At 45.0% G+C, this 12,972-nt stretch overlaps 1 protein-coding gene across 2 annotated transcripts in view; it reads right to left on the bottom strand.

Annotated features, from left to right (window-relative positions):
• The window catches only part of CAPZB (capping actin protein of muscle Z-line subunit beta), a 58,659-nt gene that overhangs the window by 30,918 nt on the left and 14,769 nt on the right, over window positions 1–12,972 (bottom strand). For both annotated transcript variants that reach the window (XM_021533780.3, XM_021533779.3), the window contains exon 3: window positions 1,982–2,103. In XM_021533780.3, coding sequence (XP_021389455.1) covers window positions 1,982–2,103 — 122 coding nt within the window. The remainder of the gene's footprint in view (window positions 1–1,981; window positions 2,104–12,972) is intronic.

Genomic DNA, 12,972 nt, shown 5'->3' on the forward strand with positions numbered 1-12,972 from the left:
AAAAACCAAATTCCTCCTGCTTCCTTGTAGCTATTTAATACCTTCTCAGAAAGAGATGGAGCAAATTTCAGAGGCAGTAGTGACACTGACCTTAGAGGACGGGCTGTCATGTGCCCCAATTAAACACAGGAGTTATTAGCATTGCACCATGTCTCATTACTGTCTAACCAGTGCCTTTTCCAGCTCCCTGTGCCCCTGGTGATTGATGTCCATGTCAGCAGCCTGAGCAGGATGCAAAGGGGCTGCAAGAAACATCACAACTTCAGGGAGAAAGCATCTCTTGAAAGATCCACAAGAAATTCAGGATTTAATCCCTCCTCTGGCATTTGCCAGAGGGGCTGCAGCTGTGTGGGTACATTTTGTGGGGGGCAGAAGCTCTAAACTCCTATTTTATCCACTAATTCAGAATCAATTACATGCAAGTAGCTGCTAACATGGATCTAACCAGCTGGGGCACACAAAATTAGTGAAAATGCTTTTATAGAAGGCACTAGGCTCTTCTGTAGAAGGTTGGAATAGTTTATAAATATGAGATTAGTGCCCTTAAGAATGCGAGTGACACTTCACCTTCAGGTCCTGCTCACTTGCTGGCCCCCTGCAGTAGGTTATATTTTAAATAACTCATTAGGATTTACACTCAGCCACAATCCAAAGGCACTGTCAAACTCTGCATCCACTCTCATTCTCCATCTCTTGTTTCTAGGACAAAATGTATCTCAGCATGTTCTCTGTGTAAATCATCCACAAACACGTGCTTCATATTAGGGAGGGACCTTTCTGCAACTCAAAGCAACTGAACCAATTCATCTCAAATCCTTTACAAGCTCACCTGCTTCTGCACTGATGCCTGAGCCAAAAAAGATTTGTTAAAAAATATTTTCTGAAACTCTGCTTTGAAACACAATTCTTGAAACATTCTAGCCAGATGAATGTAAAACGCTACATCAAATCTACACACAGCAAAGTGAGAATCCTCCTGGAGATAATCCCAAGCACTAAAACATGAATTATGACACTGAAGGTACAAGGAGAGAGAAGTGGAAGCCTGAGAATCATCCCAGAAGTAGCAGGATGGCTGAGCTGGTAATTCAGGGCAGGAGATGAATGGGGTCATTACCTCACAGCCCAGGACCCTTTGTTAAGGGAAAGAATAAAAGTGCTGCAGGAGTCAGAGGTTTCTGGACTGTAAACTCATAATTCTTAAATTATCTGGAACTATGCCACTGTCACTACAGCCATTAAGGAAAGCCAGGCAATGTGAGAAAGGGAAGGGATGATTTAAACATAAATGAAAAACATCATCCTAACTGCAAGGAAAATATATTTCCTCTGAAATGTGAAAATTCTGAAATGTGAAAAAAGAGAGACTGTGCTCAATGTGACAGCCAAAACACTGAAACCTGATTGTACCAGTATTACAGCCCCTCTTCCTTTAAAATTAATTATATTGTAATTATACACAGCTTATAGGGTCCAATTATTTTCATTGTTTTTGTCTCCAGTCCTCAGAATTCAACTCTTTTGGTAGATGGGGATTCCTTTTCTTTGGTAAAAACTTGGGCCAAGATTTTCAAACAGAATAATGACACTGAGTCCAAAGTCAGTCAATTCTTTGCAAAACATTGAGTGAAAGAGCCTTTCCCAGCTGGCAAATCCACCCTGGTTTGTACAACTGAAAATGATTTTGTTTAAACTCATGGCTTGCATCATCTCTTTTCTGTCATTATCCATTCCAGAGATTTTATAACATTGCAGTGGTCTAATTTCCCATCAAGGCCATTTCTGCCAGAGAATTGACTGGTTTCAATCCAGAAAACAAAGACAAATAAATCAGTCACCCTCTTGAGCACGATAACAACAGCACATTTTGGGCTCTAAATCTTTAAATGACGGGGTTTTTTGGCTGAAAATAAGAGGGAGAAGGGCCTGCAAGCCCTGCCCATGGATGTCATTTAGAGAGCAGCTCTGGCTGGGAACTCACCTGTACGAGTCCCCATCTCTGTTGTAGTCACACAATAGATAATCCTTCCCCACCACCTTGTCTCGTGCAATCTTCAAGGGCTGATCCACAGAGGAGAGGAGATCTTCACAGAGGCTCGGGACCTGCAGGGGGGGAGCAAACAGGGAGGGGAGAGAGGGCAGCACGTTAAGGCTGGAAGGCACTGGCACCCCTAAGAACAGCTTTTGTTATTAACAACCCACATCTGTCCCAAAGCCAAAACTCTTTCAAGAAATCACTTCACTTACAGCACACCCCTGTGTTCCCACCTCCAATAATTTCAGTTTAATTACCACATCTGTGGCTCAGTACACACACGCTCCACGTTCACTATGCCAGGGCAGTGACTGTCCAGGGCTGGTGGATAAAGGTAAATATTAACAGTGGGGTGGGAATGAGGGAACTGCTGAAGGAACCCCCCATCCACAGGCTGCAGTGAGTTTTCCCAAGCTCCCATTCTGGGTCAAGCTCAGAGCAGTTTCCAGGGACGTAGCCAAGAATGACCAGGCTGGTTAAGGAGAATAAACGTGTCCGTGTGCGTGCACACGTCAAATCCAACACAGCTCCTGCTTCCACAACTTCCACGGATCTGGGAACCAGCTGCCTCCCTGCCCTGCACGTGGACAAAGACAAGCTCTGCTTCAGAGGGCCTGTGATGTCCTGCAGGGACATGAGGCTCCATGTCCCTGCACACACCTCAGGTAATGTCCAGCCCTGCGCCCCAGTCCAGCCCAGGGACCACCAACAATCATTCCTGCAACTGCTGCCCTCAAACAATCAGAGCATCGTGTGCTTCCTGCTGGAACAACAGTTCAGATTTCACTGCAAGAGAAATGGACTGAAGCAAAATGCCCCTTCCCAACAATGCAACAGGACCACAGGACAACTGGCACGTTCTTGAACAGATTGGTAACAATGTGCTAATAAAACAAGAAATAAGGACTGTGGAATGTCTTCTGCATATCACTCTGCATCACAGAGATGAAAACCTGACTGAGAACATGAGGACAAAAGGCAATCAAGGGCAAAATTAATCATGGAGTGATGCATTCATAATTCATAAGAAATGAAAAACTGAGGGAGGGTGGGAGGAATAAAGAAAACATGGGAAATGTACTTTCTTCTCTTCAAGCCATTGATTCAGTGAATGGATTAGCACCATTTCAAAGGAAAGAAGCCTAGAGGAGAAAAAACAAATTCAGGGTGCAACAGCCCTGAAAATATTTTAATGCACTAGACTGGACAGAAGAACTCAAAGTGCCCAGAACAAAAACATTCCTAATCCCAAGTACAAGGCAGTAGCATGCAGAGGATGACAGTCAGAGTGAACAGGGACACACGTAAACCAATGTGACTATGAAGAATCAAAAAAAAAAAAAATCCTAAATGGAAATGACAAAACAAACTGTGGCTGCCTCATCCCTGGAAGTGTCCAAGGACACTTGGCCTGGAGCAACCTGGGACAGTGGAAGGTATCTCTGCACATGGCAAGGGGGGCACTGGATGGGCTTTAAGGTCTCCCAACCCAAACCATTCCATGGCTCTCAGATGAGACCTGCAAGTGATGCACCACCTGACCCACACAAACAATCCTTAAATACACAAAAAATCAGAGGCAAACCAAGACATGGTTGGTAAAGTGCTGAAAAAGCTGAAATATTCATCTGTGATTTTGGTCTCTACAGACTGTAATGTGGCTGTGAGTGAGACCTGCAGAGCCCAGAGCAAGAGCAGGGCAGCTCAGGATTTAACCCAGCCCAGGGCTCTCATGGGAGTTCCTCCTTTGGTACCTGCAGGCCTGGCTGAAGAGGCCTTAACCCACAGCACATTCCTGAGTAAACAGAAGAGGACAAGCAGCAGCAGCTTTTAGGGAAATTCTTCCTTTGCCTGAGACCAGACAACCCAAATACTTCCTGGAGCTGATCCAAATCAGCAGTGTGGTGGTGTAAGAAATGATCTATCGGTGTCTGTGAGCACATCTGGTCCCCCTCTGTCCCTTCCTTCCCTTCCCCACTAACCATCAGCTGTGGGCCAACTCTTCAACCTGCCTGCTTGACCTCCAGGTAGAGCCCAGCCAGCCCAGCACCTGAGCTGCATCCAGAGGTGGCCAGTGGAACACATCCCTTGGCCACGAGCCCATCAGCACAGGGAAAGGCATGCCCAGAACACTCCTGGCTCTCACCTGCCTTTGGGATGATGAAAACAGAATTGGGGGGAAATGGCTTTTACCCAGCCTCTGTTTCCACTCTGTTTCTTTGGGAACAGCCTACACTACATGTGTGTAAGGCAGCATGAGAGGCCTCGCTGTGCATTCCTTCAACCCCAAATATCCACACAAAGCATTCCCACAAGAAACTCAAACCCGAGGCCAAGCTGAGTCCCCTGCAGAAAAGCTGAATTTACAACTCTTATAAAAAACCCCTCACGAGTAACTTTTAGATTTAACTTTCTTTTAAGAACAGCACATGCCTGGTGTGGGGTTTCTGCAGGGTTCAGAGCACAATCCCATATTGACTAGAAGATCTTGCAACCCGTTGTTTTTTTAAGATGCAATCTACTGAACTAAACTTATCTGTGGATGATTTGGTAACAAATATTCATTAGAAGGGTCTCTTTCCCAATTTCTGAGGGCTGTGGTTATTCCTACAGCCATAACAGTGACTGCATTATCTCACACACTTACTAGAATATAATACTGCACTGTATTATAACCCTCCATTGTAAAACAAACTGTATATCCCATCTCCTTGGTACAGACACTCCACAGGACTTCAGGCAATCTATTATTTTCTCCTTCTTGTCTTTCAGAATAAAACAGAAGAAAACCTACTCATCTAGTTTGGAAATATAAGAAAATTTCTACAGTATTTATAAAAAGAACAGATATGCCAGCTGATGGAACTACTCGTGCAATTCTAATTATTGGAAAAGCACCCAAGTGTGGCACAATTACTCCAAGAATGTAATTTTTATACTATTTATTACATCAACTGTACTTCCTAATAATGAATTTGCAATTTATACGCACTGCCTTTCCTCTTCCACTCTTGAAAACTGCTTACAAGGCAAAGGCAGTAATTTGAACAAGGTGATTTGCAGCTTTAAACACTTCAGGTTTATGTTCATGAGACTATGACTCCTTGTGAATTTAGGTCCTTTGGATTGTTTTCCATGTCAAGTATTGAATCTTACTAAAACATTTAAATTACTGTTGTGCACATTCAGACTCCTGCAGGATTCAGTTTATCTTCTGATCCCATCAAAGGCAACTCTGCTTGGAAGGCAACTGATGCTCTGAGTTTTCAACAACAGTCGATTTGTGAATTTTTCTTGTTAAGGTTGTTCTATGTTAACTGAAGAGCCAAAATTCCCTCAGGTGCCTGAGCACTTATCTACAGCAGTCATCACATGTGGAATTTTGACTTCAATTTAGAAACACAAGAATTAAGCCGCTCCTCAGGACAAACTGAAACAGCAAAGCAGTGATTTTGTTCCATTCATCACTGCGCTACAAATAAATGTCCCTGGTGCAAACACTGAGGATGAGGTTCTTTTATAAGCAAAGGCTGGGCTCTCACCTCTGCTCTGACACAATCTTTTCCCACTCTAAGCACTGCAAGGTCACATGCAGAACACAATCTGCACCTTGTATCTCCAGCTAAAGGCCAGCATTAATGTCACCTGGCCCTCCTGCATCCTTGTTGCCCCAGATCAGCTCTCAGTCATCTCTTCTGGTGGCTCTGGCTACTCAGGAAGTGAGACCACCCTCAATGTAAACTGGAAAGAAAAAAAGGAGGAGATCTGGGGCTCGGCCTGGAAGAACAGCAGCATCATTCAGAAGGAACAGGGCACAGTGTTTGGGGGATATTTTTTTCCAAGGAGATACACAAAGGATGTGTAGTGCAGAGGAAAGAAAATCTGAATGAGAAAGTGAGGGAAATGTGTCAAACAAGGATCCTGTTGTCCTGTGTAACCAAATTCTCCAGCAGAGCTGCCCAGGTATGTGGACAGTGTTTTAATTAAGGCAACTGCTCTGCTATCAAGACAAATAATCACTTGTGCCAAAGTGGAAACCATACCCTTTTTGGAGTAGCTAAGCTCAATCATTCCTTCTGGACTCACTTCTTGGTTCAAGGAGCTTATTAGCAATTAAACAATTGCTTCTGGATTATTTTTAAAATTATTTTTAAACAATATCTAAAAACAAATTCATAGAGGAAAGAGGAGTAATACCTCAGTTATCCATGTCTGACACATAGCCCCCATCCTTTCTTTGACCACACTAAATTGCATCAAATTCTGCACTTCACACACTCAGGACAGCCAATATTTTGGCTGTGTCCACTCCGGTTCAGTACACCAAGGTGGCTGTTTTCTTCTATAGCCTTGATTGAAATGTACCACATCTACCACTGAAACAGCAACATTCCTGGTGTGCCAGTCCTAAGAAGGAGTCTTTTTCCATATTTACTCAGAGGTCAGCATTACTGACCTCCACAGGACCTTACACACTGGAGAACTATGCCAAATGCAGCAAAATTAAAGATTATACTTTTTTTTTCCTTAAAGAAAAAGAAGGAACAAGGAGGAACAGCTTCAGACTGAAAGAGATTACTTTGGAAATTAGAAAGAAATTATTCCCTGGGAAGGTGGGGAGGCCCTGGCTGCCCAGGGAAGCTGTGGCTGCCCCTGGATCCCTGGCAGTGCCCAAGGCCAGGCTGGACAGGGCTGGGAGCAGCCTGGGACAGGGGAAGGTGTCCCTGCCATGGCAGGGGTGGCACTGAGTGATCTTTAAGGACCCTTCCAACCCAAACATTTCTACAATTCTGGGAAGATGAGGCAAATTTCAATTAGCTAACGAGCCATTCAGATCCATCTGTGTTTTGAATCTGCATCTGCAAGGTGCAGGTGTCTGAATCTGCAGATATCTGAACACACATGTGATGAGAGTTTTTAATTAAAAGCCCCATCCCACCAGGAAGGTGAGTATTTTTATCACATGTGAACTTCCAACATTAAAGGAGGACAGAAGAGCTGCTCCCATGGTTGGGAAAAACCACTCAGACACAGAGGAGTCCGTGGAAGCTCCCTGACCCTCTCACAAAATAACCCTCCTGGCACACCTCCAGAGTTATTTATTTCATCTAATAAAGCATTATTCTGATGTTTCAGGGTCCTTGCACAGCCTCAGAATTTCCTGTTCCTGCAGAAGGCAGGCATGGCCCAGCAAATGTTGTGGAAGCTCAAGAAGGAAGCCTGGCTCCACTCATCTTGGGCCTAAAACCACCAGTAAAGTCACTCCCACAAATCCACACAGTGCTAAACCTTAATTGGATCCATCACAGATCCAAAGGCCACACAACCATCAAGCTTTGTTTATGAAATGACACTTAAATGGACTTTTGTGTTCAGACAAGATATAATTGATACTGGAAACAGCTCAGTGTTATTCATGTAGTTGCTCTGAATTCCAGCACTGCAAGAATTGGCAAAACCAAAATTAAGCCAAAAGAGCTTTTCTGGAAAAAGGCAGATGTTAACAAGGTTGCAAATCCAAGTCTGTCCAGCTTAACTGTGTCACAGCAGACATGTCACATTAATTACAGAACGTTTTAATTCAGCTCGAGGAACTACATTTAAAAAGGTGAGAACCATTCATAAAACAGGATCCTTGGCTTTCTTCTTGTACCTTGCAGGATAAAACAGGGTTCTGCTGGATTCTCCTTCTGAAACAAAAGGCAGCCATCTGGCAGGCACAGCCAGAGTGCCCTGGGCTGTGACTGGTGACCTGCAGGTGAAGGCTCCTGGATCCCATTACCAGTCCCAGTCCCAGGAGCCATCACAGAGTATCAGTATCTTGGGAAGCCCTGGCTGCTCGTGTCAGAGTCCAGCTGGGCTTGGAGATATCCAGTAACAATTCAGGGGTATGCAGGACATACTCTCTCAGTGCTATTTCTCTATCCCAGCTTTCCCCTCCATCCTTTAAAGAGGCAGGGAGGTTTCCATCTTCACACACACTCCCTTCAAATGATATTCAAACAGATATTTTAAGGGTCTCTAACACCAGCACTGCAGTGGCAGGAATCTGGAAGACAAAAAAGCTTAAAAATAGGAAGAATAAGTGATACAAGGCCAGAATTGAAATTCCCTTTTCCAATCTCATGCTAGGAAGTGGGGTTGCTAGCTCTAACCCAAGCATCACATTAACAGTTTACATAAATTAATTGCTATCTCCAACTAGCATCAAGATATTCAGAGGTAATTTTTGCTGGCTGGAAAAGCTCCGGCTTACAGCCACTCACCAAATGGAAAAACTGGCTCTCAACCACCATGAATTTATTCAGAGAGTCAGAGCCCCTTTCTTTAGCCAACAATTCTTGTATTAGAAACCTGCCTGGCTGCTGGGAGCTCATCCCACAGGTCAGCAAGTCCAGGCAGAACAGGAGGTCAAAGACTCAGCTTTGAGCCCACAGGGCTGTCAAAGCACTTCTGCTTCCACCACCTCTTTTTCAGCTTTCACTGGATCTGATTTTTTGTTTAAAACATCTTCCAGCCTCACCAGACGCTCAGCTGGCCATCTGCATCCAATTATTTTATCTCTCCCCGCAATGCCGCACAGTGCTCAGGCTCTTGGACTCCAAACACAAAAAGCTCCAGTCACATTCTCGTGTTCTTTATGGTCTGTGCAGCCCAAGCAGTGCAGTTTGCCTGGGGGTAAATTCTGTAGCTTCATATATCTTCAGTGACTGAAGGCATGCAAGCAGATTTGGGACTTGCCTGGAGCTCGCACGAAGCAACAGCCTGAACGGTGTTCAAATATTTCAAAATCAGAAGTTTATACATTTTAAGATTCATCACTCCATTATTTTCTAAAAAGTAACACATTCTCCTAAAAATACTTCAGTATTCCCCTGTGATGAGAAAGGAGAGCTGATCACCTCCCAAATCTTTAATTGCAAACAGAGCCTTAAAAAATAACCAGCAAAATTATGACTGCTGTGTCTGTAAAGAACTCTCACTTTAATTCTTCAATGGCAGCATTACTTGGTTCTGTTCTTCAAGAAAGCTTTCACTTTTGGGAATGATTGCTGTTTCAATACCAGGCTTACTGGGAGAGGGAGAAAGCTGTGGCTGTGAGCAACCCTCCCTCCTCTCCTGGCAAGCCTGTCCATTCTGTGAGGACCATTTTCTGTCCCCACTTCATGCCAGGCATCTGATTTTCCTGAGTCAGCTAGATTTTTCATCTAATTTGTATTATACACACCCAGGCAAACATCCAAATTAAACACTCAGCAGGAAATTTGTACTTGCTAAAGGAACCTGCTTAACTTGCACCAGGACTAAGAATGCATCAACTTCCACACTCGAGTTGAAGCCATCAAGGCAATCCTGTCACAGATCTGTTATTTGCTGCACATGGCCCACGAGGACAATAAATCCAGTTTCCTTCCACCTTTGCCACCTCAGCCCTCAAAGACACATCACTGAAGCTGTCTGAAGAAAATACCCCAAAAGGACTCTGGAGGCTGCAGCCCTAGACACCACTCACCCACCTCGTCCTGTGCTGCCAAGCTGTCCTAGGAAGGGACCCTCCACGGCAGCACTGCCTAGAGGCTGGTCCTTCTTTGGGATGTCTCCTGGGAAGAGCACAGCTAAAAGCACAGAGGGCTGACCTTTTGTACAGCTGACCTTCAGAGAAAGGAGGCAGGAGACCAATTGCCATGGGTTGTTCTGACCTTTCAGGGTGAGCTGCTCGGCCATACCAGCTTCCCTCCCTCACGCCTCCTGATACTCAGTGTGACTTCACAGCCACACAAATCCTCACTCAGCTGATCCCAGGACACATTTCCAAGCAGAGAACGCCCTCACAGTGCCCTTTCCAGCAGGTGATGAGAACAGATGTGATTCACTACAGGGTTCCCTGGGAAGCACAGTGAATCAGCAGCTCCTGGACACTGTGAGGCAATAAGGAGGTGACACAGCATTTTTGTCACACACACACACAACATGTGAACTAATGCTCCAAGTGCTGTCACTACACAAAGAATCATTTAGGTTGGACAAGACCTTGAAGTTCATCAAGTCAACCTTTGACATGGAGCATCCTCACAACAAACCCATTTAAGAGCAGTGCAATCACCTTTCTCCTCTTTTGGCAACTTCCTTTCAGCTTGGACTTGGCTCACTGGTAGATGCTCCAAGACTCACAGTTTCCAGAGGAGCTCTATGGAGAACTATTCCAATTTAAATTAGTTGTCCTTAAAAAGGTATGTGCCTCCAGCAAACTCGTTCTGTAGAGAATCAGAAGTCCTCTTGCACATTCTGAGCAGTGTATTTACACATAATGACTAATTGAACCCTTAGCAGAGCATTCCATGCCAAAGCCCATTTCCAGCACCATGCACAGCTTCTTTCAGGCAGGACTTCTGGAGGGCTGTGATTGACAAGGTCTCTAATGAACTCTAATTGAAGCCTCAACAGTCTGAAAAACCCAACAACAGATGTGGTGAAAGGGCAAACCACAAACTGTTTTGCTAATGAATGAAAAGTGTCTGGGCTGATGAGGGCCAATGACCCAAAAATTCTCTTCTTCCACCCACACTTTTACTTGTGTTCAAGTTTGGGCCATTTCCCTTGTCAGCACAACACTTGGGGGCAGTCATGGACAGTGCTGGACATACTCCATGTATTCAGTTGGGTACCAAGATGCTCTTTTATGAGCCACAAGCAGCAGAACATGGATAGAGTAAGAGGGACCGTAGGGAGGGAACTTCGTGTGGTTATCCTTCCCAGCAGGATGGATAGGAGTGATTTTAACCTGCCAGAGGGCAGAGTTAGATGGGATATTGGGAAGAAACTCCTTCCTGTGAGGGTCTGGCACAGGCTGCCCAGACAGAGAAGCTGTGGCTGCCCCTGGATCCCTGGAAGTGTCCAAGGCCAGGCTGGACAGGGCTGGGAGCGAGGTGGTCTCACAGAAGGTGTCCCTGCCCCATGGCAGGGGACAGGACTGGATGAGCTTTAAGGTCCCTCCCAACACAAACCATTCAGGACTCTGGGAGGAGATGCCTGTTCCTTACTGTGTTAGTTTTGGAAAACTCTTTACATACAATGACATTTCTGAGCCATCTTCTGTCCTTTCAGTGGATCTTTAGCAAGCAGCCACCATTGGTCTGGAGATTAAATCCTATAAAAAACCATGGCACGCTGAGCTGCAAACAGACTTCAAGTAATACTCCAAACTTCACCCCAAATATTGACATGAGCCTCTGCCTCACACCTCCTCCACACTGTGGTAGTGGACTGAGCAAGGAAACCCAGCACAAGGAAGGCAAGAAGTCAGGGTGCCATCTTTTACAGCTCTTTCCCTCAGTTTAAGGAACATGCTCATGCTCACTGTGCATTTGGAGTCTGCCCTTTTTTTCTCAAAGAGATTATTGTCTGCTAATGGGACAAGCAGCAGAATCAAAACGACAGATGTAAAGGTCGGGATGAAATTTGCCAAAAAAAGGTCAAAAATCTATTTGCTCAAGTCTGGCTCATGATGTCTCTGGACCTATTGCAGGTGGCAGAGCACACACTGCTCTTGTCGAACCAGTGCAGACTCCAGAGCTCAGGGAGAGTGGCTGCAGAGCAGATCTACAGGTGTCACCACAATAAAGGAATTGTGCTGGATTTAACAAATTATTTCATCTCTGCCCCAGAGGAGGGGCTGCAATGCCTCGTGTGGGGGACACAGACCCTCCTCCCAACAGGCACCAAACTGGTCTGGTTCATGTTACACTACGAAAAGGAGCCCAGGGAGTGTGTTGCTGATGGAAAGCATGTAGAGCACTAATGAGCACCATCCAAAAGTAATTCCAGCATTTAGAGGTACCCAGCAATTTTCTGAGTCATTAAAAAAAATCTCAGACCAATTACACAGTCAGGCTTACCTTGGCTGACCAAACAACTCCTTGTTTTGAGTGGTCCTGGGAGCTGCTCAAATCCTGGTACCCACTCAGTCCTCCCAGTTTCATCATAAAACCAACCATGTCACACCAGATCAGATCAGTGATTTAGTTACTTGTGTCCTACCTCCAGCAACAGCCACAAAAACAATGCTTTAGGCTGCCAAGGGTTTTGGGGGCACAGATGTAGCCAATTATTAAAGGGTTTAAAGAGAGAGAAATAATCCTTTCCTGCAGGGAATTACTTCTTACCTGATCCCCAGAGGTCTTACCTGTACCTTGGCTTACATAAGTAAAAGAAATGTTTAGAGTTTGATAAATTTAAGTCAGCCACAACTTTTTGACCATAGTTTACCAACACCAGCTTTAGAAGCCTTCCCAACCAAATCTCTACCTGGTGAGCAGCTGCTCTTCTGCACAAATTTAGAAGCTTAGGTCAGAAATAAGCCATATATTTAGAGTGGACAAGAGGATCCAGTTTTCCCACCAGCAGACTCTGTACAGATTAAATCCATATTTCAGTAACACCTTCAGTTACTCCAGAGGCACCTGTGCCTCACACTGTTTTAAGGGACAGTTGAGACTGACCAGGTTATTACAGTCCAGAAAAGCATCACAGAATGTGCAACTTGTAACGAGCCTAGAAATCCTTCTTAAGTCAGTTTTCCTACCCAGAAGTGTGTGAAGGACACAAAAGGTCCAGGGAGAAGCAGAAAAAAAGATATCAGACACAAGATGGTCAGCCAGGTTTGACACTAGACTGCAGAACATCTGAGAGAGCACAAATTATAAATAGATTTGGGTGTTCTCCAGATGCCCAGACATTCTCAGCAGTGTCTTTGCAGCGTGTGGGGCAGCACAGGCACTGCACCTCCCAGAGCTCCACACAGCAGGCTGTTTATCAGGAGGTAATACCCAGGTGCCATGGCCTGCATCCATCTGTACACACCGGCCCAAATTCCAACAGCAGCCTCCAAGCTGCCACCTGGGGTGGTTCATTAGGAGAGCTCTAATGACTGTTCACAC

Source organism: Lonchura striata, chromosome 24 (genome assembly GCF_046129695.1).
Source record: "Lonchura striata isolate bLonStr1 chromosome 24, bLonStr1.mat, whole genome shotgun sequence".
Taxonomy (NCBI): domain Eukaryota; kingdom Metazoa; phylum Chordata; class Aves; order Passeriformes; family Estrildidae; genus Lonchura; species Lonchura striata.